This window comes from Cavia porcellus, unplaced genomic scaffold (assembly GCF_034190915.1).
Source record: "Cavia porcellus strain 051 isolate PalLab524CR breed Dunkin Hartley unplaced genomic scaffold, mCavPor4.1 scaffold_8, whole genome shotgun sequence".
Taxonomy (NCBI): domain Eukaryota; kingdom Metazoa; phylum Chordata; class Mammalia; order Rodentia; family Caviidae; genus Cavia; species Cavia porcellus.
Window position 1 is genome coordinate 85,391,165 of NW_026947491.1, and position 26,584 is coordinate 85,417,748.

At 44.0% G+C, this 26,584-nt stretch overlaps 2 protein-coding genes across 2 annotated transcripts in view; one reads left to right on the forward strand and one right to left on the reverse strand.

Moving 5' to 3' along the window:
* Ccdc38 (coiled-coil domain containing 38) overlaps positions 1–8,471 on the reverse strand; it is a 41,485-nt gene extending 33,014 nt beyond the window's left edge. The window contains exons 1-3 of the mRNA XM_063255335.1: positions 8,361–8,471; positions 7,522–7,627; positions 1,887–1,940 (exon numbers count right to left, since the gene is read on the reverse strand). Coding sequence (XP_063111405.1) covers positions 1,887–1,926 — 40 coding nt within the window. The 5' untranslated portion in view covers positions 1,927–1,940; positions 7,522–7,627; positions 8,361–8,471. The remainder of the gene's footprint in view (positions 1–1,886; positions 1,941–7,521; positions 7,628–8,360) is intronic.
* Amdhd1 (amidohydrolase domain containing 1) lies at positions 8,451–26,301 on the forward strand. Its single transcript, XM_003476223.4, has 9 exons — positions 8,451–8,587; positions 12,910–13,016; positions 14,476–14,540; positions 15,664–15,941; positions 18,274–18,499; positions 20,802–20,926; positions 23,793–23,886; positions 24,518–24,678; positions 25,538–26,301. The coding sequence occupies exons 1-9, from the start codon at positions 8,451–8,453 to the stop codon at positions 25,623–25,625; spliced, it is 1,281 nt and encodes a 426-aa protein (XP_003476271.1). The 3' UTR covers positions 25,626–26,301.
* Positions 26,302–26,584: the final 283 nt, after the last annotated feature.

Genomic DNA, 26,584 nt, shown 5'->3' on the forward strand with positions numbered 1-26,584 from the left:
TCCTTCTCTTCCCTGCCTCAGTCTATCAGTTTCCTGAGGCTGCTATAAGCAATCACCTAAACCCAAGTGGCTTAAAATTATTTAGTGTCTTACCCTGTGGGGCTCAGAAGTCTGGAACAAGACTTATCAAATCAAGATGTTGTCAGGGTTGTCTCCCCTCTGGAGGCCACACAGGGACTCTTCCCCAGCCTTCAGAGGCTGCCCGTATCCCTTGACTCGTGGCCCCTGCTCCAGCCTCCAAGTGCATCCCCCCCGCCTCTGCTTCCATTATCACAGCCCCTCCTCTGCCCAGGCCCTTTCTCCTCTCTCTTAGAGACACCACCAGGTCCACTGGATCCTCAGATAGGCCAGGGCAGCCTTCCCATCTCCAGAGTTTTTGCTTAATAACCTTGGCAAAGTCCACCGACATGAAAGATAATCTTTTCACAGGTGCTGGGGTTAGACATGCTTGGGGATTTTAGTCTGTCACACTCACTCAGCCCCACTTCTTTCTTCAGCTTTGACCCGTACTGACACTCTTTGTCTGGTCCTAATTCTTTCATCCACTTGGTCAAGAAACATCTAGAAAGAGTCTGCTATGTGCCAGGCACTGTTTCAGGCACTGATGATGCCCTGTGTGCAAACAAAGACGCCTGTTCTTGGGGACCTCACATTGAGGTGAGGTGCGTGTGTATGTGCATGTGTGTATTGGTAATAGCCAATAAAAATATATAGTAGGTGATTTTACAACATGTTACAAGCTAACAAAATTCTGGGGGGAAATAAGCAGTAAGGGTAAGTGATTTTTGAGGCAGTGGTGGTATGGACTCCATTCAGGGTGTTTGGAGGATAACCAGGTGGGTATCTGGGGAGGAGTAAGTCCTGGCTGTGCTAATAGTCAGTGTAAAGGCCCTGGGGCAGGTCTGGGCCTGGTGTGCGTGCAGGAGAGAGAAAGGAGGGTTCTGTGTCTGGAGTGGAGTGAATGAGCTGGGCTGGGGCAGAGAGGCAGACGGTCTAGGGTCCAGACCCAGTGGGGGACCCTGGGGGACCCTGAAGAGGGGAATGATGTGATCCACCCACTTAATTCTGTGCAGGTTGATGAGAACTGACTCAGAGTGAGGCAGTCAGGGTTGCATCCAGAGTACTTCAGGTGAGAGCTGCTGGTGGCTGAGCCAGGCGGTAGGAGCAGAGGTGGGGGAGGTGGCTGGGCTCTGGGGACATCAGGAAGGACGGCCAGCACAGTCCCTAGGGCACCGTTTCTCCTCTCTCTCCCTCTTTCTCCCTTTCCTTCCCTCCCTCCATCCTTGTTTCCTTTCCTTTCTTCTTCAGTTCCTTCCTTCCCTCTCCGTACCTCAAAAAATAATACTCCTAATGTGTTTAAGGCTCTATTGCTACGCATTTTCTCTTAGTTGCAGAGGAACATGTTAATTCTAAACACAGAGAGACTCAAATTGGCCTCCAAAGTTTATTAAGCACTGTCACTTGGGACACACTTGGGGTCATCCAGTTAAATTTTTATCAAATTTGTAAGTAAAAGCAAAGTTATTTCTTGTATACGAATAAATTCCAATTTCACGCACGTTTATAAAGAATGAGGAGGGTAAGGAGGGGAGCGTGGTACAGAGGAGAAGGCAGACTTTGCTGAAGTTCAGCTGTTCATGTTCTTCATGACGACAAATAATTCACTGTCATGAGCCACAGCAGCAATGTAGCTAAGTAGGACAACTTTGTGCACTGCTGATTTGAAGCTTACTTAAATTAAAAAACAGAGCAGAATCTCCTCTGCAGGCAGTCTGTAAAGTCCTCGCACCTGTACTTGTGGGGTACTGTTCTCCTTTGCTATCTGAATCCCCTTGGAGGCTAACAGTACTGGGCACGAAGCAAGAGCTCAAGCATTAACTTCTTACCTTCAAAATTCACTGATGCCTTCAAAAACTGTGATGACATCTTGTCTCTTGGTCCTGTCCAAATAAAAGGAAGCACGTCTTAAAAAATTCTGTGAGCATCGTATAAAGAAGCTGATTGCAAAGCTTTTCTGGCTTTGCAAACAGTACACGCACAAACTCTCTGACCCAGCAACCCCAGTTCTAGGAATTTATCTCAAAAAAATCAGACATGCAGGAAATAATGTTTTTCAGTATCATTTAATAAACAGGGAGTTGATTAAATAACTATGGTAGCACCATAAGATAGATTGCCACATGGCCTATAAAACAATGTTGTCACTATTTAGCTATAGTATATTTTTAAAAAGCGACTATTTTGAGAACCAACTATTTTGAGAGTAGAAACAGTGTGTAAAAAATGCATGCAAAGAACCAAGCGTTGTCTACAACGCTGCTCACCAGTCATTACTAGAGGTCACTTCTGATTTGGTACAACCTTCCTTTTGTTCTGCTCAGGTTTGGGGTTAGGGTTAGGTGATTGAGATACTCACTTTGGCTGTAAAATGTAAGCAACTGCCAAAACAACAACTTACTTATGAAGGTAAATAACAGGCAAATGAACTAATTTTTAAATTCCACACCAATGCAGGGAAGATGTACCATGACGCTGTAGTTTAGACTTGGTCCTCAAGGTGGCGCTGTGAGAAGTGGGGGACCCTTACAAGCCAGGACCCCGTGGGAGGATTTTAGGTCACTGAGGATTCCCTGTAGGGAGATTAGGGGACCCCGTCTCTTCTGCTTCCTCATCTTTTGCGTCCCAGCCAGGAGCAGAGCAGTTTTGCTCCACTACTCACGCCCACCGTGGTGTTATCAACCCAGGCTACTAGCATGGAGCCAGCGGACCCTGCACTGGGTCCAAAACCGGCAGCCAAAACAGACCTCTCTTTTACTTGACTCTCTCAGGTATTTTGTCATAGTGACAGAAGACTAACTGACAAAACAAAATTTCAAATGGCACTGACTTTTGTCAGATAAATATCAAAATTTTGAATGTAGAAAGGAATTGATTGCACTTGTGTGACCCTCAGAGTCAGGGCCTTGGCTGCTTCACCCTGATTCTGGCCCACAAAGCCCCCCAGCACTGGGAATTTGGCCCAGAGCCTTACACCAAACATGCTCCACTTCTAAATTACACCTCCAGCCCTTTTTCTTTTTACTCTCCCTCTCCTTCCTTCCTTCTTTCCTTCCTCTCATCTCCTCCCACCTTTCCTTTTTAGGACACGGTCTCACTGGGTAGCTCAAGCTGGGTTTTTTTTTTTTTTTTTTATTAAAGAGAACAAAAGAAAACAGAATGAAACAAAGCAAATCAGAACAGGAAAATGCAAACAACACAGCACTTCACAACGAAACAACTGGACATCAACAGTAGCTAACATAATGTCTCTTTCCTTTGAAATAGTTGAGCATACCTTTACACACAATCATATCAAACATAACAATATAGTAAAAAACATTCAAAAGAATGAAAGCATTACAGGACTCAAAACCAAATAACAGGAAATGAACAAGGTTGTTATAAGACCTCATTTTCCTCAAAAAATTTGCCTTTATAACATCACACATAATAAAATCAAATAAAACACAACAGGATAGAACCAATCAAAACAGAAGAACAAAAGCACGGTGGGACTTCAAAACAAGATGATAGTAAATCAGCAATAGCTACTATAATGTCTTGTTTTCTTCAAAGTAGCGTTCATACCATCTCACATAATAAAATCAAACAAAACAAGATAAAATCAGACCAATGAATGAAGGCATTATAAGACTTCAAAACAATATAATAGGAAACCATGATTACCATAATATTTCCCATTATATTCAAAATAGCTGCTCTTACCATCTGAAAACATAAAATCTAACAAAAGACAGAACAAAGCCAAACCTAATAAAATTATGTAAACAATGCAAGAGCTCAAGATAAGACAATAAGGGGCTGGAGATTTAGCTCAGCAGCATAAGCGCCTGCCTTGCAAGCAGGCGGTCGTGAGTTCGATCCCTGGTACCGATAAAAAGGAAAAAGACCAAAAAAAAAAAAAAAAAAAAAGACAACAAAGTAAGAAGTTGACAGTAGTTTCCACCTTTCCCTCCCTTTGCTCTTTTTAAAAATTTTATTTAAAGACTAAACCAAACAGAAAATGGGTAGGAAAAATACATACTTTCAAAGAAAGAATAAACAGTAAGAAATCACTAGTTGATGTTTACCCCCAAGCTGGTTTTAAACCTGTAGTCCTTCTGCCTCAGGCTTCTAAGCAGATTGCAGACATGCACTACCATAGATCTTATCTTTATTTAAAATGTTCACATTTTGTTCATCCTGGACTTATTGCATCACTTTTCATTTTCTGGAAATACTGAATTAAAATTATTGGTTATTTTGATTCCTGAGTTTTTTGCTTCTCCATCAAAAAAAAATTTTTTTTGCCTCAGGCAAGTACCTCCCTTGCTACATTAATTCTTAATCTGATTTCTATATTTTGGGAATATCACTTAGATTCCTCAAAGAGCTTGTATAACTTTTACGAGAAGAGTTTAAAAATACATGCATTTGGAGGGGAAAAGCACTCAGGGGTTTAAAAAGAAAAGTGCACCATGACAGGAGCAAAGAAATGTTGCATTGTATTTTAGGTTGGCTGTTTAAAGTTTATTCCTCAATAATTTCAAAGAGCCATGTTTAAGACCTAAATGTTCCAGAAGCGTAAGAGTAAGTAATTAAGAACACAGACTTTGGAGTTGAAGAAGCCTGATTTTGAATTTGGTCTGCATTTACAGATGAGTAAGCAAGCTCAGTTACTGTTCAAAAATATTTATTGAGTACCTACTGTGTGTCAGGTACTGTTCTAAAGTATGGGAGGCAGATCCTCCAAAAAGACAAGACTAAAATCCATTGTTCTCACAGAGCCTCCAGCCTCAGCCCTCCAGAATGCTGGGATTACAGGCTGTACCACCACTCCCAGCTAAAACTGAAGTTTTATAACATATAATCCTAAAGCTCAAGAGTGACACCAAATCAAATCACCAACAGCAGCCAAGCATGGTGGCACACAGCTGTAATCCTGCACTCAGGAGGCTGAGGAACAGAGATCCCCATGAGTTCAAGGCCAGACTGAACTACATAGTGAGAGCCTGTCTCAAGCAAACCAAAGAAACAAACAAAAAATGACCAACGACACTGTCTACCACATATGCTTAGAAGGAGTTTGTGTTTGGTTTTCATACCCTTTCTACAACCCCGAGAGACAGATTTCTAGATTCGCTCGGTGTGGCACAGGAACCATCTCTGCATCCATGTAAGGACCTGATCAGGTTCCCTCTGACCCAAAGCCTTTTCCTCCTTCTCCACCTGTTCCTCGCACCCCTTGGACAGTGCTGGGAGGAGAGACAGGGAGCTGTGTCCCTGTGAGGTGCACAGATTCCAGAGCCAGCAGTTTTTTGTTTACCTGAAAGTCAGGAGCTGCTAGGTCCTTTGCGGGCTCAAAGGCCGCCTCTCATTAGTTCAGCGGCAAAGCACAAGGTGAGAATCCTTTCCTCTTGACCTCTACAACCCTGCTGGGGTCAAGTTTCAGGTGGACTTCCCTGTTGACTCCCCCTTTTGCAAACTGAAAACACGAACTTGGAGATCAACAGGAAGAACAGAGAGAGTTTGCAAACGACAGTCATGTGATATAAAGATTCCTTTGTAACCTAAGATGTATTAAGAGATACTTTTTTTCCCCCTTGTCCCAGTACTAGGAATTGAACCCAGCCCCCCACCTTATTCATTTATTTTTCAATTTTAAAACAGTTGTTGCTAAGTCATTAACCTACCCAGGCTGGGCTTAAACTTGTGATCTTTCTGCCTCAGCCTCCCAGAGTGTTAAGAATATAGGTGTGCACCAACTGTGCCTAGCCAAGATGCTGGTTATCGCTAAGGGAAAGTGTATTGCCCTAAACTTTCAGTTACTATCAAAAGCAACCAATGAGGAGAGAAATATGTCTGATCCTTCCTGTTTCTGCAATCCTCTTTTTTGCAAATGCATGTCAGAGAGTAGGACCATGGATCAAAAACACTCACAAACATAAATGACCATAGAGTAAAAAGAAAATCATTGCTTTAGACTTGCCAAGCACCTGTAATCTGGAAGTACAGTACACGGTATATACTCTGACGTCAGTCAGGAGAGAGACTAGTACAGCTGGCTCAAATACAACCCTTAATCTTAAGCAGAAAAACATAAGGTTAAAATAAACTACTACTACTGCCTATGACTGTCCTCATTTAGAACAGGCACTGGGCTAAGTGACTTACTTTAGGGGCCAAACAAACTGTAAAGTAGAAACAATTATGTCTGTGATAAGGGTAAGGAAACCGGCTCAGAGAAATGCTAAGTGAATTACATGAGATCGACAGCTCATAAGCAGGAACATGAAAAGCGAATTGAATTCTGAAGCCTTCCATCTATCCGTAATTTTTAACCCATCCTTTACTTACACAGTACTTGCATAAATCTGCAGATGTGCCTATAATTGCAAAATATAAGTCTTTAACAGAAATTTTAGAAAACCTTAATATTTCTCTATAAAGTTGTGATTTTGTTTCTATTGCTCACCATTTCAACTTTTATTTTTTCTTTTCTTTTCTTTTTTTTTTTTTTTTTTTTTTTTTTTTGGTACCAGCAACCGAACTCAGGGCCTGGCACTTGCCAGGCAGACGCTTATGCCACTGAGCTAAATCCCTGGCTCTACTTTTGATATATATGCACATATAGACATACATATCCTTTCAAGAACTCACACACACACACACACACACACACACACACACACACACACGTCTGTGATTGTGCAGCTGAGCCCCGAGTAATCCTTTGGTTATTTTTTTCTGCTTGGTGTCTTTGCATTTAACTCTTTCCTGTTTTCTCCCCTTCTCCTTAGCTCAGCTTTATAGGGTGCAGCACGATGCCAAAGAATATTCTTTAAACGCGTTCCTCTAAAGGCGTGTTTGCTATCTGTTCCTAATTTTAAAATGACACCGAAATTAACTACCTTTTCTATTTTGCGTTTTGCTAATGTCCACTTTTCTGTCCTTATCCGTTTCTTTTTTTTTTTCCAGTTCCGTTTGCAGCACACAGTTCCTCGTGTGGGGTTCGTACACGGCTAACACATCTTAATTCCTTTTTAAAATCATCTTTCCCTCCCTCCTTAGTCCCCCTCCCCATGTGAGGAAGATGTGCCCCCACTTTCTGCTAGCATCGGGCTTTATTTTGCTTTTTATTTATAATTTGGATTTTCACAGAAGACAGACCCTGAGCTGTTCAGGCTCCTGGGTGTCATTTACTGTATTTCACTTTGCGGCTTCTTTTTTATGGCAGAGCTGAGCGCTGCCGCTGGCTTTGTAGGTTGAACCACAACACTGAGCTTCTTCTGATTTTAAAAAACACCAGGCGAGGCGAATGAATGACTCCAAAACCCAGCCTCTCAGGGGGTCTGCGGGGCAGGGGAGGAGGAGCCCCCTCTGTCCCGCCCGCCCACCCGCGCCTCCGGCTCCCCTGCGGGTCCCGCCCGCTTCACCTCCGCGAGTTCGGATCCCGGGGGCCCAGGTCCAACCTGTCCTTACGCAGGCTCTGGGGAGGAAGCGTGCGCTGGCTCCGACGGTGCCTTGTGTGCTCTATCCGGCCCCGGCCCTCGTCCCCTTCATCCTGGCGACGGGATGGGAGCGCATCCTACAGCGGATGATCGATCAGGCCAACGGAAGTGTGCGCGGGACCCGCACCCGGTTCGGGGCGCGCGGACCCCAGCGCCGCCCCTCCCCCTGCCCCAGGGCGGGGTCCTCATCCCGGGTCTGCCCAGGGCACGGTGCCCACCCAACCCTGCTAACCCGCTCTGGGGGCCCCAGCAGCACCCCGGGGCAGAGCTCCTTTCTCCCCCAGGTTTACAGTGCTCTTATTTTTGTTAGACCGGGTTACACTCGTAGGGTGTACCCTTAGTAGAGTTACACTGCTCGTGGGGAGAGGGCGCAGTTACGCCTTTATTTCTCCTCCCCTTCCTACAGCCCTCCGTCCCTTCCTGCCCTAGGAAGCTCTGTCTCTGTTTCCTACTGTCTTTTTCTTTTCCTCTTATTTATACTTTGGTTTTCAAAAAGAAAGACCACGCAGTATTTAAGCCTGTGCGTCTGAGTTACTTAACACTGCGGTCTCAAGGTGCATTTATTTCCCTACAAATGACTCAAGTCTATCCTTCTTTCCGGCCGAGTAGTTCTCCGTTGTCTATAAATGACACATTTTCCCGCTCTGTCCCCACCCCGGCTCCGCGGGTCACCTGTGCAGCGGTCCCCCCAACCCCACCCCAGCCGATCCCTCGGGCGCCCTGGCCTCGGCGACCTTCTGCTCCGATCACCTCTCCGGGTGATCGCGCGCCCTTTGCCTTTCTCCCCCGGTACAGGTACAAAGGACACACCCGCGGGGTCACAGGGCGGAGGCCACGAGCGCCCGCCTTCCAGGCTCGCGGAGCACGGGGACCGAACACCCTAGAGACTGCACCGGCGCCATGGCGAGCGGCCACCGCCTCCTGCTGGAGAACGCGCGGCAGGCGGTGCTGGTGAGCGCGCGCGGAGAGCGCTTCCTGGCCGGGGACGCGGCGCGCGAGCTCGCGGTGCTCCAGGACGCCAGCCTCGTGGTGGGCGCGTAAGTGGGGCGCCGAAGGGCCGGTCTGCAGCTCGTGCTCGCGGGGACCCGGCTGAACGCTTCCAGCAGCCTGCGCGCACAGCGGCGAGCCTGCCTTTGCGCACCGGTTCCTGGACTGATTGGGGGGCACTGATCTGGGTGTTTTAGGCTGAGTATCCCATTTAGACGCTTCTGGATGCAATTTCCCCTGGTTAACTGCCATTGTCTAATCATTAGAAGGGACTGGGGTCTCCTCCAGTGTTTCCTAAAATGTGATGGGGGTGGCTATTTCTCTTTTTTATCTCCCCTCCCCTCCCCTCCTCTCCCTCTCCTCCCCTCCCCTCCCCTCCCCTCCCCTCGCCTCTCTCATCCCCACCCCACCTTGAGTCAGGGTCTCACTGTGTAGTTTAGGCTGGCCTTGAACTCACCATGTAGCGTAGGCTGGCCTTCAACTCATGGGACTCTTCCTTCCTCAGCCTCCAGAGGGCTGGGATTACAGGCGTGTGCCACCGTGCCTGGAGGCTGTTTCTCTTTTTAAAATCAATATCTGATTCCATTTCCTGACTGAAGATCTTTTACTCAACCACTCCGGGGAAGGGGTTCAGAGAACTGAATTTTTAACAAACTCCTCTTGTGTACTGTGATACACAGGCTGAGGTCTGAGAACTGGAAAACAGTTAGATGGTAGCTTGGGGAGGTGAAAGTCAGGATTTGGCCTCGGTGAAGGAGGTGTTATTTTCCGGTATTATCTGTTAGCTTTTCAGCGTCATGTCAGGCGTGGAAAAAACAACAGCCAAAAACTGGGATAGCAGCCTGGGGTAGGAATGGGCACTGGGTGTGAATTTGTACCCCAGAGCCACAGGGCACCGCAATGGCATCAAAGGTCACAAACAGACTCGCTTATCTCCAGCTGCTTGACATTGTGTAAAAGCCCAGCTTTTAGGGACTCTGGGTTTGTTTGTTTTTAGTTAATATAGGAATGACACTGTTTTCTGCCGTTGTCAAAAATGTATTAAAATCGGTCAGAATAGCACACTTGCTTAGCAAGTTGAGAAAATATCTACGTTAGAGAATGTGATCCACAGAAATCAGTAATCCTACAGGCATGCAGCTTGGATTCCATGACTTGTGTTCCATTTTTAGATTCGCATGAAAACAACTGAAAAGAGGGAGAAAAAAAGGCAGGAGTTTGCTTGTGATCGGAAGTGATGTTTGCTTGGTTGCCTCTGCCACACGGTTCATAGATTTTGTTCCTTTTACTATTTCACAGTATATTTATGAAATATTCAGAACATTGCTGCTCACAAACAGTTAGTTGAATTTGGGATGGGGTTGTTTTTTATTTCACTATCATCATTTTGTACACGTGGTAAAGAATGAAATTGAGATAGTTATCCAGTGATTCGAGTTGCTTTGAATGTGTTTTCTGCCTTTATTATATGACCTTTCCAAGGAAACAGTGTTTTAGGGGTGGCAGGAGTAGGCAGTTACGTCATTTTTCTTACGGAGAACCTGTGTGTTCAAAGGCAGCTGGATCCTGCTCCTGTTTCGGTAGACAAGGAAGAGAAAAGCTGAGAGGAAAGGGGTGTGTGCACAGCGATGATGCTGAGGGCTGGAAGAAAGTTCCAGAAATGGAACTAGGCTCTGAAAATGTGCTCTGATTAGCATGAACCTCAGCCCGATCAAGTGCTAGTTAATTTCTCATAGGCTCCAGAAAATGACTCCTGGAAAAGAAAATGCCTTGAGGATTTCAAAAACTTTCCCTTCTGAAAAATCTCGGTGGTTATCTGCCATGGGGTCTGAATTCCACCACTGTGTTCAGTCACTTGGGCTTTGAAGGTAACTTATTCTTATATTACCTTCATATCTGTGTGTGGAAGTTGTAAGTAATCTTGGGGAAGCTTCTGAGTCTGTCACTAAATGGTAGAAGAGAAGCACAAACTGGTGCCTCCTTCCCTTTTTTAGTTTTTTAGGACAGGGTCTCCTTATGCAGTTCAGGCTGGCCTCGAACCCATGAACTCATAGTGATCCTCCTGCCTCAGCCTCCCCAGTGCCTGGATTACAGGCATGCACCACCATGCCTGGCAATCCTCCCTCCTTTAAAGTGCCCATTCCAAAGGCTAAGGCCAAGATGAGAAATGGACAAAATAGGAATGAAAATACAGATGTATTCACAGGGACTGTGTTTTAGCACTTCAGAGGAGACAGGCTAGATGGAAGATGTTGACGCGAAAGCTGTTTTGTCTCTCTGAGATCAGTGAAAGAGTCAGGTCGAAAGTGAACCTCAAAAAAAGGCAGGACCCTTTCATTCATGCATCAGTCATGGACTGTGCTTGGGTTTGGGGACGGAAATAGGACTACGACTGGGTCCTGCCCTGAAAGAGCTGAATCTCTGCGAGACAGGATGCAGGAAGAGACGGTTAGGACACAGTAGTTAAGTGCGCCGGTGGGGCTTGGCAGAAGGCTAAGGACCACCTAACCAATGGCGGGGTGTCAGATTCATCCATCTATAAAAAAAGAGCAGCAGTTTTTAGATGTTAGTGACCGCAGTGGTCCGTGTGTGAATTCTCAGCTTTCTCAGGTCACCTTGAGAGCCGCTGTCAGAAGTGTTGTTCTCCCTAAATGATCCTCACTGCTGTTCAGTGAGGTTGAAGAATTCTAAAGAACCTTCTAGAAGCAGTAAAGGCAATCAGTGCTGATTGCCTTTACTGCTTCTAGAAGGTTCTTTAGAATTTTTCTTCTCATAACAAAGTCAAACAACAATAGTACATCCCTGTTTGTCCTCCTTTAAAAAGTCTCCCTGTAATTTATGTTTATTATAGAAAAGAGAAAATACACATGAACGACAGCCGCAAAGAATGAATCACTCAAACTCCATGACATGCTGGCAATGGCGGAGGCCGCTTCCTTCTGATGTTTTCCTAAGCAAATAGAATTGGGTAGACAGACATTTTAAAAAGAACCAAATGTAGATTGTGTTGTGCCCTGTTTTTTCCTGCTTATTAACAAATAGTGAAAAATCCACCATTGCACAAATACATATCTCTGTAATTTTAAGTGGTTCGTGAAATAATTTGGGGAGGATTATTTCTAGTTTCCTTCAGTAACTGTCGTTGGCCTAAGGCTTTGTTCAGACATGATTATGTAAGAATCCACTAATGAATGAGAGATCAATTTGTTCTTAGAAGGGAGATAATCACATGATTAATGCCCTTCAAATCCTCACACCCAGATTGCAGTTAAAGCACAAACAAACCCTTCCTAAAACAGTGTCAGTCATGAACTCTTTACAAACGTATTCTCAGACCATTTGCCTCGTGGCTCCTGGTTAATACTGCTTAATGCCAAAAGGGACGTGGTTCTGATAAAAAAGGAGAAAAATGGCCCTGAGAGAGAGAGCCTTCCCCTTGGGTTTTCCTATTCAGGGGTCAGTCTCTGACCCACTGGTCCTTTTCAACACCAGATGCATCGCATTATGGGCGGATTATTGAACTGGGCCTGATGAATGCTGTTAGTGAGAACTAAATTTCAAAATTTAATTTCTTCTTCTATCCCTAAATTTATCATTCACCTAATCCCCACAACCATTAACATTTCTTCTCTTTCCTGATGTCTCCCTTTTTATCCAGTTTCTGTGCCTCTGCTCTTCTGTTGGGTTCCCCAAACCACGGAATCCTTCACCCTCAGCTGCTTCTCACGACACTCCCTTCCTCTCAGGAATATAGCCCCAAATCTCCATTTTGGAAACACTGATTTGCAGTGAGTGAAAGACCCTAACGAACAATGGTTGAAATAAGGTAGAAGTCTATTTCTTGTGTAAAAGCTCAGAGGCAGATGCAGGGCTAGTTGAATGCTGCTCTCCATGGAGTTGTTAGGATCCAGGCTCCTCCTGGCTCTGTTGTACATAGCTGACTTTCACACAGTCACTCCAGGATCCAAGATGGCTGCTTCTCCTCTAGTTAAGGGGCTCACATCCTGGCCAGGGAGAATAAGGAATAAAAATACCCGTGTTCGCTAGAACTTCATCATGGCCATACCTGGCTGATGAGATGCTGGGAAACGTCTTTATTCTGGGAGGTTAAGTGTCCAGCTGAGACTTAGATCTAGAACATTAGGAAATGGAACCATTGATCTTAGCACACCACTAGTGATTTCTGCTGTATGTGGTTTGACTTTTTGTCTTCAGTTTAGCTGGATTCACTTTGTCAAGGACCCAGCTTCAGGAGGAGAACGGGATCAACGTTGATCACACCAAGGCATCTGAAAACATATTTAAAATCATTAATCAGAATTCTCACAAGATTTGCCCCAAATTTAGTAACTGTTTCTTGATTTTTCTTCAGTGATGGGTTTATAAAAGCGATTGGCTCTGCTGATGCTATCCAAAAACAATTTTCTGGAGAAACTTTTGAAGAAAGAATCGACTGCTCTGGAAAATGTATCCTACCAGGTACATACCTCTGTTTCAGAAAGCTTTGAAAGTGGTTTTAACGGTCACCTGTGTAAAGAACAGTTATCCCAGAGAGGGTCTACAGTACTGCCAGGTGTTGGGTTTCTACTGTGGAATGTCTGGCTGGCTTACAAACATGATTTCATGTTGAACCCTAATAGCTACCCTGTAAGGTCGGTATCATTGCCGACAAGTTATGAAATAGAAAACTGAAAACTAGAGGTGAAATGTCTTGCCCAAGTGTGCCCAGAAGGTAAAAGGAAAGTTGATTGTTGAATCCATTCATTCCCTGCATTTTTTCCCACTCGTGGTGAAAAGAAACCGACTGAATTGTGGTCAGGCTACAGAGCGTTTGGAATAGAGAAGTGAATTTCTTAATCCATTGCATAGGGGAGGCATAAAGAGGAGCTTCTCTATCTAATCCCAGAAATGCTCTAAATTTGCACAGAGACCACTTAGAGACTTCACTACATCACAAGTAATTGAAGATAAAAGCAGTTTTTCAACCATCCTCTCTTACATTATTTATCTAGAATAACTTCAGGTAATTATCTGAAATAAATCTCACAACTTTTGAATTCTATACAAACATAGGACTTTATATAAAATTATACATACATTTTAATATAATTTATATGCAATTTTTATATTTTAAAAATGTTTATACCTGTCAAGTCTACATTCTGGTTTTGGAGGACAAAAACCAGAAAACAAATGAAGAAACAGAGTCTGGATAAAATATTGTAAGAAAGAGACTATGATAAAAATCTGAATGGGGACTTTTGATTTATTCAGTCAGAACCATTAATGAGCGATTTAAAATATTCTAAATGCTTGTGAAGGCGCACTTTATTTATTTTTTGTATTTTTGAGACAGGGTCTTGTTATACAGTTCAGGCTGACCTTGGGTTCACTCTGTAGTCCAGGCTGGCCTCAAACTTGCAACGATCTGCCTGCCTCAGCCTCCTGAATGCTGGGATTACAGGTGTGTGCCATCATGCCTGGCTTGAAGGCACACTTTATTGAACTGTATCTGAATGAACAAAAGTTTCTGATGATTGATTCGTAGTTTCCGTTTAATTAAAATAACTTCTTTCTTGAGGATAGATTCCTCTTTTTCTTGAAAGTAGTGGTTGTCGTATGATTCCTAGCTGGTGTAGTCCTTAGTTTTGCTCAATGGTTTTAACAACTTGGTTTGAAAACTTGTTTGGTGGTTGTGGGTTTACTGATCAAAGGACCTGCGTAGCTCTGAGGCACACTGTCATTCTGTTGAGTTACTCTCCTCCCCTGGAACCTTCTAGATCACCCATGCAGAGGGACCCTCACAGACCAAAATCTCGCAGTCCTCCCTATGCCAAGTCGCACAGCCACCACGCTTTCTCAAGATCAGCGCAGCGCAGGCCGCCTGCTTACTACTCATGATCTGGAACTTCACAGTGACGTGATTCATTGATTTCAGGTCTGGTGGACGCACACACCCATCCTGTGTGGGCTGGAGAACGAGTCCACGAGTTTGCGATGAAGGTAACCGTGACGAACAATGGCAGATCCAGATCAAGCGCAATGGTGGAGTCCTTTTTCCTAGAGAGCTTGGAGGCTAGCAGTCTTTGCCAGAGAATAAAAGCACAAATGAAAAGAAAACTTGTAATTGCCCCAGAGCTTCAGAAGAGGCATAGGGCTAGTGAACATTTTCAGTAGACCCCCCTGCACACCTGGCCTCACATGCTTTAAAATAAAATATGTGCATCCTAGTAACAAAAAAAAAGGAAAATTCCTTCTTTTTTTTTAAAGCTAGTATGTATGTTCCTCAACAAATTAGAGCTGTTTTAAAGACTGCTGTTATTAATAAGCAAGAGTTTCAGAGCCAAAAGTAACCTCAGATTTATGGTCTGGTGCCGCTGTTACATTGATGGACACAAGTCCCGGGAAGGGAGGCAGCAGGTGACACCTCTGGCCTGGAGACCCAGGCTCCACCTGCTGTCCAGAGTGACCGGAGCCCATGGGACCCCAAGATGAGCCTCTGTTTGCCTGGGTGACAAAGGACCAGCTCCAAAACCTGGTGCCTAAATTCTGAGACATGGAAACTGTCTTGGGACTCTGTAGTGAGGATCTGAATTGCAGTGGGGTTCCCTGAGAAAGCCCCTTGCTTGCTCAAACATGTGAGGGGTTCAGGGAAGGCCAAGCTTGGCTGGTTCACTTGGAGTGGAGATGGGCCTCCAGGAAACGGGAGGGACTGCGTTATTAAAACACTGAAATATTCCTGTTCTGGCTTTCAATTGCTGCTCTCCTGACACCCCAACTGCCCACCCACGACCCCTCCATTTCTGCCTCTCCAGTGTCTTCCTGAATCTCCTGCTGAGGACCCCACAGCCCAGTGTCTAGGTCATGGGTCTGAACCCAGCGCCTTCACACTGAGCTACAGCCCCAACTCTTTTTTTTATTTTTGGGCCGGGGTCTCACTAAGCCCGCTAAATTGCACACAGACTGGACTCAGACTTGGGGTCTACCCGCCTAAACCTCCCAGGGCGCTGGGACCACAGGCGGGAACCACAGCTGCCAGCTGCACTCAGTCATTTTTAGATCTCACCCCCGAGGGCGGGGTCTTGATCCCTGCCTGTAACACGCCCTGTGCGCGCTGTGTGTCCAGTTGGCAGGAGCCTCGTACATGGACATCCACCAGGCCGGAGGGGGCATCAACTTCACGGTGGAGCGCACCCGGCAGGCCTCCGAGGAGGAGCTGTTCTGCTCCTTGCAGCAGCGGCTGCAGTGCATGCTGAGGGCCGGCACCACGCTGGTGGAGTGTAAGAGCGGCTACGGCCTCAGCCTGAAGGAAGAGCTCAAGATGCTGCGCGTGATCGAGCGTGCAAGGCGGGAGCTGCCAGTGGGCATCTCGGCCACTTACTGCGGGGCGCACTCAGTGCCCAGGTAACGGGAGAGGGGGGCTGAGGAGCTGGAGCCCCAGCAGCTCGTTAGCTCTTCTTACAAGGAGAGCAGGAGGAAGCTGCCTTTGGAAAGATGCTCTGATACACACGGCCAGAGGTCCACACACGTGGTGTCTGGAAGGAACTTTGTTAGTGACATCACTTTTTGTTGATCTTTTGTTGGTGAAAGAAGAGATGTTTCAAGTTTCTTTGGAAAAAAAATGGGGGTCCTTTAAAATGACTGATTTGAATAATTCCCTGTGATTTTTAATTACCATAAAAAAGTACTTCAGTAACACAGAGAGATCAAACCTTCTAAGTGATGGAAGGGTTTTGTTTTCTTTATCTTTTACTAAATAACAAGCATTTTTTTTTATTGTAATGTTTTTAAACCTTTCTCTTTGAATTAGTCAAGTGTCTGGGTCGGGTTTAGTTTGGCTCAAAGTTTGGGAGGATTCAGTCCATGCTCAGCTGCTCCATCTTGGCAGCAGGGTACAGGGGAGCAAACATCCTTATTCGTGGCAGTCAGGAAGCAAAGCAGAGGAACAGTGTGAGAGAGGAAAGGGCCTGTCTCTTTTGTGCCTGTACCTTACCTGCTGAGCTCCTTTTGTTCCTGGAATTTCTAGACAGGGAGACTCATGGTTTCAGAACTAAAAGATCTAAGAAATATCTGGCAAGTCTGCAAGGCCTCAGTGCTCATTCTGCTTTGATGACTTACATATCTAAATGCTGGAGACTTTCAAACCTTATTAAAATTTATTCATTTAATTTTCTTTTGAATTTGCCATAGGCACTTTAAAATATAATTTACTTCTTTGACAAAAACTGTGTATAGGGGACTAGCTCAGCAGCGTAAGTGCCTGCCTAGCAAGCACAAGGTCCTGAGTTCAATTCCTGGTGCCAAAAGGAGAAACAAAAACAAAAAATTGTGTATAGTTTATCATACACTGCCAGTTTGGAAGATGTGAAAAGCCCGAACTGTGCCTATTAATGTATGCTTCACTTATCATTTTTTTAGTGAGAACATATAATATCTACCTTTATAATGATGTTCAAGAATATAGTACATTTATATCTATAATAGCCCTGTTACACAAAACCACATTTGTAATGTTAATGTTCACTTACCATGTTGAGTCAGAAGGACTGAAAAATTAACATTAACTATTCAAAATTCACAAAACTAATTATATAAAAAATATACATGTTTAATATTTCCAGCAGTGTTTGCTGTTCAATTTTAGCATTTGTATTTCTGAAATTGTTAAAGCTTAAAATGGCATTGAGACCTTTGAAACAGCCTATCTACAGATTTTTTTCAGGCAGAATATAAAATGTCTTACAGTCTGTGGAATTTTTTCTTTTTCTTCTTTGGTAGGAAAGGCAGTGTGGCATTGTGGAAAAGACCTACACTTTGTAGAGATAAAACCTGGGTTTGAAGATGACTTAGCTGAGTGGTTTTGAGGTTGAGACTTAAACTTTTTTGGACATGAATTTTTTGTAATATAGAACCAAATAATACCCTTTCTGTATGATTGTCCTGAGCAGTAGAAATAACTTGCCCAGCACAGGGAGATCCTGAGTTTAGGTCCTAGCATTACCTGTCTCCTCATAGTTGACTTCTCTTTGCTGAATGAAATGGTTCTGTTGAGCACCAGAGGGCTCAGTTTTACAGTCTTCTCTGTCCACCATTGAACATCACTTCCTGATCCCCACTCACTAAGACTGTGGTACTTCCATGGCTAAATAACGTGCCCAAAATTGTGTAACCAACAAGAAATACAGATCTGTGTCCATCTGACTTTTAAGGCACAGCCCTTTCTAAGGTATAATGACTCCAAAATTTTAGACAGTATTTCAGGTCCTCCTGCTGTCCCCTCTGCTGTCCTCTGGTGCTGAGACAGAAAGTCTTAGACAAACAGCCTTGTAGAGGAAGGAACAGGAAGAAGGATTTCTGGGCCCCAGGTGAGGGGATAGTGGCTGTGTTAGCAGGAAAGCACTCAGGATGTCTCCTAAGCATCCTTGCTAGGGAGACTTAATATAGGGAGCTAGCTTAGCAGTCAGGTGCCCCTGCTGACCTCCTGAAGGTAACACAGATGTGCTAGCGTGGCTGAGCCATCTGTGACTCCATGCATAGGTTGCTGTATGCAGAAATCATGTCTGTGCTTCGGCTGTGTATGCATGACCCAACTGTTAAGAGTTCTCATTTTTAGCTTTGATTCTTTCTATTTGTTGGTGAGGCTTAAAACCACATACCTACGCTGTTTCTTGGGTTCTTCAAAAGCTTAATGGCCCTTTTTCCTTAAAAAAAAAAAAGTATATATATTTTCTATCAGAGGAAAGACCGCCCTGGAAGCTGCCGATGACATCATCAACAACCACCTCCCCACGCTGGAGGAGCTTGGCAGAAGGGGGGAGATGCACATTGACAACATCGATGTGTTCTGCGAGGAGGGTGTCTTTGATCTGGATTGCACCAGGAGGATTCTCCAGGGCGGAAAGGAGATGGGGCTGCAGATTAACTTCCACGGCGACGAGCTGCACCCCATGAAGGCTGCCGAGGTGCGCTTGGCCTGTGGCTCTTCCTCTGTCAACACCGCTTGCACAGTCGTGCTGTGGAAAACTTAACTCGCTTGGCCACAGTTAGGAGCAGTCCCCTCAGAAGACAGAACCGAGGGAACCTTGTTTGAACAGTGGGAAGATGGAGCTGAATGAGTGTGGGAAACTCCGAACTCGATCAGGGTGGCCTTATCGCCCCCTTCAGGCAATGCTGGTGGCACACACTGTTCATGGTCGGGTGAGATTTTCAGACCTGTATTCCTGCTCAGATTCGTTTATTCATCCTTTCAGTAATTGTTCACGCATCCGCTGTTTCCGGTAGTATTCCAAGGACTGTCCCAGGTAGTAATGTGAACTCAGCGGTGAATAGACCAAGTCTGTGCATTGTGAGTGAGGACCCTGAACCCAGAGCTTTATACACAATGGCCTGTGGACCACACACAGGCACTCCCGTGCATGTCAACCACACGTGTCCAACTTGGTGTCCTAACCTCATGCCCAACCCTTGGCCTGTGTTCCCTGCCCCGGGGAATATTGTCACCTCTCTGTTGCTTCAGTCCAAACCTGATCATCATGTTGACCCCTCGGCTTCTCACCTGCCGCATTTCAGTCAATCACCGGGTGCTCCCAGCTCTCTCCTCAGGGCTGCTGGGTCCATGTCTCTCTCCCCAGACCGCCATCAACTCTCACCTGGGTTCTTGCAGTAACTGTTCTCCTTGTCACCTGCCTTGCCCCCACTTCTGACTCCTTCCTCTAACCTAGTCCGTCAGTGCGTCAGCGTATCCTTTCCCTTCAGTGCTTAAAAACACTTAAAGGCTTAGCATTGCTTTGGGACAGAGCTCAGACTCTGTCCACGGCTTACCAGCATCAGCCCTTACCTCCGCACCTGCCTCCTTCCCTCTCACCCGCTTCCGCTTCTCCAGCCTCTACCCTGAACCAGACACCAGGAGCTGCTGTTTCTCTAATCTGAGCACACACTGGCTTCCCTCGTGTTTTGTGGGGCTCGGGATTGACCCGGGGCCTTATCTTAGCTTCCACTTCTTCAGGATTCCTCCAGCGCCCCAAGAGTAAGTTATGGGCTCTCCCTGTGCTTGTCCCACAGGGTTCACCCCACCTCTGTGACCTCTGCTGGATTGCAAACACGCGGATCATTGTACCGGTTCCTTGCATATCTCCTACCCTGGAGATCAGCGCAGGGCCTGGGGGTCCACGTGGCCTTTTTTATGTTGAATGTTGAATGAATGCAAACTGGGTTGTCAAAGAGATACCTTTGGTCCCAGACAGTGACTGGTAGATTAAATCAATAGAAGTCAATACTCATAATAAATTAAGTTTGGAAAAGTGATTCCAAGGTCAGAAAAGGATTCCCCACAGAGCATTGTCTGTCCCATGACCATCAGACTCTCCAGAACCCCAATCTCAAGTGCAGGCCTAAGCAAGCTGTCAATGAAGGATCCAGTCTCCTCTGCCTTGGCTGGAGCATTGCAGCCTCTCTGGGCCACAGTGGGACCCCACATGCCAGTCCATCCTCCCGTCCTTGGAATGCTTCACATGTCAACTTTTAGCGTGGGGCCCTTTGTGCGTGTGTGTGAAAACTTGTTCTTTAGGGAAAAACATGTGATTAAACTAAGTTGAAAAGTGGTTCATTTTAAATCAGTGCTTCCGTGTAGCGTCACTTCCTTTTGGTATACACCCAACTTTTCATCGGGAAGAAAATCAAGATTTAGGTGACAGTCTCAAATCATTCACAGGACCCCACATTTTTGGTCTGTTATTCTTCCCTGATTGCTTTACAGTTTATTTTCTTATCTGATAAGCATTCCAAAATAGCTGGCTTGATTGTGTTTTTATGATGGTAGGATGGATTTTATCACTAGTGTTACTCAAAGTTCCACGTTGAGCTGTAAGATTCATAATGTTTTCTGTGTCATAAAATGTCCAAAAGTACTCATGTTTGAGATTAGTTTTAAATCCCAGCACATGGAATGCTGAGGCAGGAAGATTGCTGCAAGTTCAAGACCAGCCTGGGCTACAAAGTGAGCCCAAGGCCAGCCTGAACTGCATAGGGAGACCCTGTCTCAAAAAAAAAAAAAAAAAAAAAAAAATAGTTTTAAAAGAAGTGAAAAACAAACTACCTTCCTTTCAAATGGGTATTTGGAAAAATGGATAAAGGGCTTTTCTGGTTTTGAAGATTTATGCTTACAGGAGGTAGCTGACAAGAAATCTTAATAATAGAGTGCCTTTCCTTTTTGTAGGAAGAGCAGTTCCCTGGTGCTTTCTAACCTCCCCTCTCTGTCCTGTTTAGCTTGGTGCGGAGCTGGGAGCCCGGGCGGTCAGCCACCTGGAGGAGGTGAGCGACACAGGCATCACTGCGATGGCCAAGGCAGGGTGCTCGGCTGTGCTGCTGCCCACCACGGCCTACATGCTGAGGTAGGCGAGCTTCTCACCCCTGAACCAAAGGTTGCCCGCGCAAGCTGGGAGGACACAGCCACCAGAGGCCTAAACATTGCTGCACGACCGTAATGAGTCCCTGAGATGCAGGCTCTTACAGATGCCAACTCCAGACAGATGCTCCTATAGGACAGGGTTTACACTTAACTGGAGTGATGGAATTATCCAGAAATATCATGCTTTCTTTTTATTTTCTCCTAGATTTTGGTATTTTCCAGTTTAAAAAATCAACATTACTTTTATAACTAGGAAATTGTGAAGCAAGTTTTAAACTGTTTTTTTGAAGAATGCATAAGATCTTAGGGCTATTTAACAGTACTCAGAATTAAAGTGAGCTGTTTACTAAAATTAAAGTGAGCTGTTTACCATGATTGAGGGCCAGATTTCTACACATCCTGGGGGCGGGAGGACTGAGGAAATATCCAAGGTGTATTTCGTGAAACTCTTCCCAGAGATTTTGCTGTAGGCCTTCTGTGAATGGAACACTCTGTGTCTATCTTTTAGAAGTGCTCTTGCCTTAATTCTGCTGAGTAGGAGCTCTGAGGTCTTTTCAGCCTTTCTATCAAATCACTTCCATGGCAGCTGCCCAGGTGGCCAACATTTAAGTAGTAGGTTGTTTTCTCTGGGGTCTAGGTGCTTGCTGTGAGCTTTAGGGTGTGTGGTCTTGAAAAGGGTGTGATTCTGCCATTGTGGTCTTGAACAGAGTTTTTCATCCATAAAAGGGTACTTGATAGGGGACATTTCCGGTTCTCAGGATTAGGGCCCTACTGACATCTAGTGGGTAGAGACCAAGGAGGCAGTTAAACATCCCTCAGAACATAAGAGCACCACCCAGCCCCAACAAAGAATTATCCAGCCTAGAACAAGAATTGTGCTAACGTCAAGAAGGCCAGACTTTCAGTAATGTTTTGAAGGGAATAGAAAGGAATATTGGGCTGATTGCATACACACACATTTTTTTTTATTGTTTAAAATTTTACTGGCCCAAACTACATCCTTGAGATGGCCCTGCTCCCTAGAAAGCCCCGCTCCTGTGAGAAGCCCCAAACTGTTGAGGGCAGATAGGCCTGAGACCCTCTTGGAGCAATTATACATCCTTTCTCTTCTCCTTTGAGATTAAATCTCCAGCCCAGAACTATATTCTCAAGGACCCAACAGCTGCCACTTTGAAAGGCAGACACTGAAGGAGAAAACTTCCACTCTTGTTCCCAGCTGCAGGGTTCCTTACTCCAGTTTATACCCCTGCCTCCTGCCCTGGAGAAATAAATTCGTCCCTCCTCCAGATGAGCCTCCAGGTCAAGCCCAAGCTCTCTGCCTAACTCCCGCCTATCGCACTGTAAATGTCCTCTTCCCTGCCTGCTTGAGCCCCTGATTTATTTCCCTTTCCTACTTCCTCACTTCCCCTTAAAACCTCCAGGTGCCTCTGCAAAAACTGAAGTTGAGTTCAGTTTATGTTGTGTTCTTTGCCTGATTAGTAGTTAGTATGGAATCAACCAGTCACCGTCAACTTAACTGGTATGTGGCCTTGTTTATCTTTGGAACGACTTGAGTTATAGCCTTTTTAAAAATTTTTACTTATTTATTTATTTATTTATTTTTATTTTTCAGTCTTTTTGAGACAGTGTCTCACTAAAATTTTATTTTAAAGAGAATAAAACAAGGAAAGTAAAACAATAAAGCCATTCAAAATACGACAGTGTGAGTGGCACAGGATTTCAAAACAAGACAATAGGAAATCAACAATGGTTCCCATAATGCCTCTTGTCTTCAAAATGGCTGCTCATACCTTCGGACATAGTAAAATCAAATAGAACAGAACAGAATAGAACCAATAAAAACAAAGTAATGAATGCATTACAGGATTTCAAAACAAGATAATAGTAAATCCAAAATGGCTACCATAATATATCTAGTTATCTTTGAAATAGCTGTCCAAGCCATCAGATATAATAAAATCAAACCAGAAAAAAACTGAATAAAACCCAACCAAACCAAACAAATGATACAGGATTTCAAAACAAGAAAATAGGGAATTAACAATGGCTACCACCTTCAGAAGGAGACCCTTGTATACTACACTGGGTATTGTTATCCTCTTAGTAGATTATTAGACTGCTGGCTTTAGGCCTGCAAAGTCAGTGAAACACTAAACACTCCATGAATTAAGTTGTATTTTACCTACTAGGTATCATCACATCCTGGGTTTCTCTGCATTAGATGGTCGCTTACGGGGTGGTGGTTAAGAGTTGGCTCTTCTCGTCTCCCTGCCCATGTGCCAGGAGGGGCTGGCATCTGGCTGTCCTCCACCCAGCCCATGCATGGCACTGACCTGAGTTATATCCTAAAGCACAAAGAATGTTTCACCAAGGATGCCAGGGAGATGACTATCACCAAGAAGCTCAAACATGTTACGTGTTACATTGTTGAGCCTTCAAGATTTTAGAAGAACTATGAAAAACGTTTGACTCCAGGAGGGGAAGGAGAAGAGGAAAAAAAGAAAGAAGAAAAAGGAGGGGAAGAGTAAGCTCGTTAGTTATTTGGTTTGAGAGTCACAACAATTTATTAGAGTTGGAAATCATTTATAAGTTATATTTTCCTTCTTCAGCAAAAAACTCTAAATATATATAAATCATGAAGGTAAATAATCACAGATTAAGCAAGGAGTAGTCAAGTAATTTCAAAAGCAGTGATAAATCAAGAATTCTGGGATTCCAGCTAAGTCTAACTCAGCTTTCTGTTTTTCCTTCTAAACCATCAAGGGGTGTCTTGAGCTGTCTTCCTTTCTAAACATCTGTTCTGAAATGATCCAATCCTAAAGACCGACCTCTTTTCTTCCTCTCTTTAGACTGAAGCAGCCCCGGGCCAGGAAGATGTTAGAGGAAGGGGTAATAGTTGCCCTGGGCAGTGATTTCAACCCCAATGCGCACTGCTTTGCAATGGTAATTGTTCTCCATGTTTTTCTGAGCAGAGTATCTGCCAATCATACATCTCCTTATTTGTTTCACAAGACAGTGTTTTTAGATCCTCTTCAAGAAACAAGGAAAAAGGTGTAGCCAGTGGGATAGCCGGGTTGTTCTCCCTCACCTGGGTGTCTCCAGGCTGAAAGAGAGAAGCTACTATTTGTATTATCATTTTCTGATTTAGCCTGGATGATTTTTCGTTTTATAGTAGCTCACTTTCCTTCTCTGGAGCATAGCAGGAAGTCAGAGGCTTCAGTAAGTTAGGGTGGCGGTAGGCTTCATCTTACACAGTGAGGGTCTTGAAATGTTGTAAATAATAAGAAATACACAGTCTCTATAGCACAGGAGAGTTTTCCAAAGTGTAGGAAACTTCATGTATAAATCCAGATATTTTTGTAGCAATTTAGTAAGCTCCACTTATACATGTATTGGGGAGTGTTAAGACTTAAGTCGGGGCTCTGGGCCGGCTATGCACAACCTCTCCAGCTGAGCTACCTCCAGAGACTATCTATGCAGTTAGCTGTCTACTTGTCGTGCTGGGTTGAGGAATGTCCTGTGTAACCAGTGCCATTCCATTGCTTTCCTGCTATGCTCTTCTCTCCCGCCTCAGCCGATGGTCATGCACCTGGCCTGTGTGAACCTGAGGATGTCCATGCCTGAGGCCCTGGCGGCGGCCACCATCAATGCAGCTTATGCGCTGGGAAAGTCCCACACACATGGATCCTTGGAAGTTGGCAAACAGGGGGATTTCATTATCGTCAATGCATCCAGGTGGGTGTGCTCCCGGCGGAGCTATTTTATTCTCTGCCCACTGTTGTGTGAAGATGAGGTTTAAATCCAGTTCCACTAGTTACTAGTTTAGATCGAGACACTACCCAGCCCTCTCTGGCTTCAGCCCTTTCTAGACAGAAAGTCCGCCTCCTGCTCCTGAACTTCAGATAGACCGTGTTTTCAGGTCTCTCTGTCTTACATCTGTCATAAGTTTCCAGATTCCTCCTGTGTTTACTGGGACTTTGGACGGCTCATGCTCTCTGGCATGTGTTTTTGTGTTTCTTTTTGGCTTTTAACCTGCTTGTTTCCCCAGTTCTGATTGTCACCTTGGTCATGATGCGTTCTTTCTGGGGCTTCTAAAACAAGTGGACTCTTGAAGTCCTCCTTCTGTTCCTGTTTTCTTATTTTTACTCATAGTCTGTTGCCAACTGGGCTTCCAGTGTGATAATTTGTGTTCCATTCTAATCTAAGAGTTATTAATTCTATGGGTCCTTGACTCTTGAGAGTCTGTCACAGCCCTCAGAGAAGAGCAGCTGTGTAACTATTCCCCATGGTCACGATCCACTTTCCCCACTGGAAATAATGCTCATGTTACCATTTGTGCCTCACATAGTCAGGCAGACATTTTCAGATCAAGTACTTAAATAGTATTATTAGGTGACATTTAATTTACAGTTGATCAGTTAGTTATTCACCTTTTGTTTGAAAGACCCAAATACCAATGATCTAGTATAAATCAGTTTTTAGAAAATACATTTTAAATTAGAATTTATTGACATTATAATGATTTTGACTATTATGCTCTAAAAAAATGTTTGTTTTTTAATTTTTAAATTTTTTTTATTTTTTATTTTTTTAGATGGGAGCATTTGATTTACCAGTTTGGATGCCATCACGAATTAATTGAATATGTGATAGTTAAAGGAAAAGTCATCTATAAAAAGTGATAGGACTGGAAGGAAAGAGAAGTGTTTCCACTGTGTCAGATAAGACAATACAGCTGTTACACCTTATGAGGTGTCTTAATTAAGTTAAAATTCCTCAGTGGTTACCAGAACCACGCCACCTTAAACACATTTTAATTGTCTTGTTAATTCACTTAACAAAACTCAACGGGTCGCTTTATTTGAATCAAACATGTACACATGAATATATAAATAAGTAAGTCGTCATTGTCAAGTCATTAAATTGTTTTGCAAAGATTGTTTACAAAATGTTCTGAAGGTTAATATGATAGAATATCATAAAAATGCCTTTGTGGGAAAACCAGACTTGGTCTGAAATTTCCTTTTTTTTTTGCATCTCAATTCTCAACATTTAAACTATATTTAGTGATCACCCAGGAGTGGAAGGAGATCTGGATGATATGCTCCAAATGAAGTTAAATATACCTTTTCCTAATAAGTAAATCATATTTTCTTTTCAATACTTTTCAAATGAATTAGTTATATGTGAAATTGAAGACTTCTGACTTTACACAGAGGTGTGGGACCGTTTCTATAATGCATTTCAGTCAACTCAAATTATGTGATTTTTGAAGTTGTTCTAATGTTTTTGATTCTTCATATCACATTGTATAAAAAACATATTTTAGATCTCAATAAATATTTGCTGTCTTTACTACTCACGTTTCTTTTTGGCCTTGGAACTAGACCAGCAGTATTAGAATTTTTGAACAAAGTTGAATGAACAAATTACAAAACCATTTGCAGAGTGAATGATTACAATTACGTATATAAATAGGTGTTTCTAAAGCAATGTGAGTTTTCTTGAAATCTTTTAAAATGTTTCACTTATCTTTATAATCACAGGTATATAATCAAACTTTCTCCTATTTATGAAGAAGTGATTTGACAGGTAAATATTAATTGTCAAATTATCACCAAGTTCATATTAATAGAGCCTG

Coding starts and splice junctions, on each gene's coding strand:
- Amdhd1 (XM_003476223.4), top strand. CDS start 8,451: ATGGCGAGCGGCCACCGCCTCCTGCTGGAGAACGCGCGGCAGGCGGTG. Junction 8,588..12,909: donor GCCAGCCTCGTGGTGGGCGC/GTAAGTGGGGCG, acceptor ATTTTTCTTCAG/TGATGGGTTTATAAAAGCGA. Junction 15,942..18,273: donor GGGGCGCACTCAGTGCCCAG/GTAACGGGAGAG, acceptor ATTTTCTATCAG/AGGAAAGACCGCCCTGGAAG.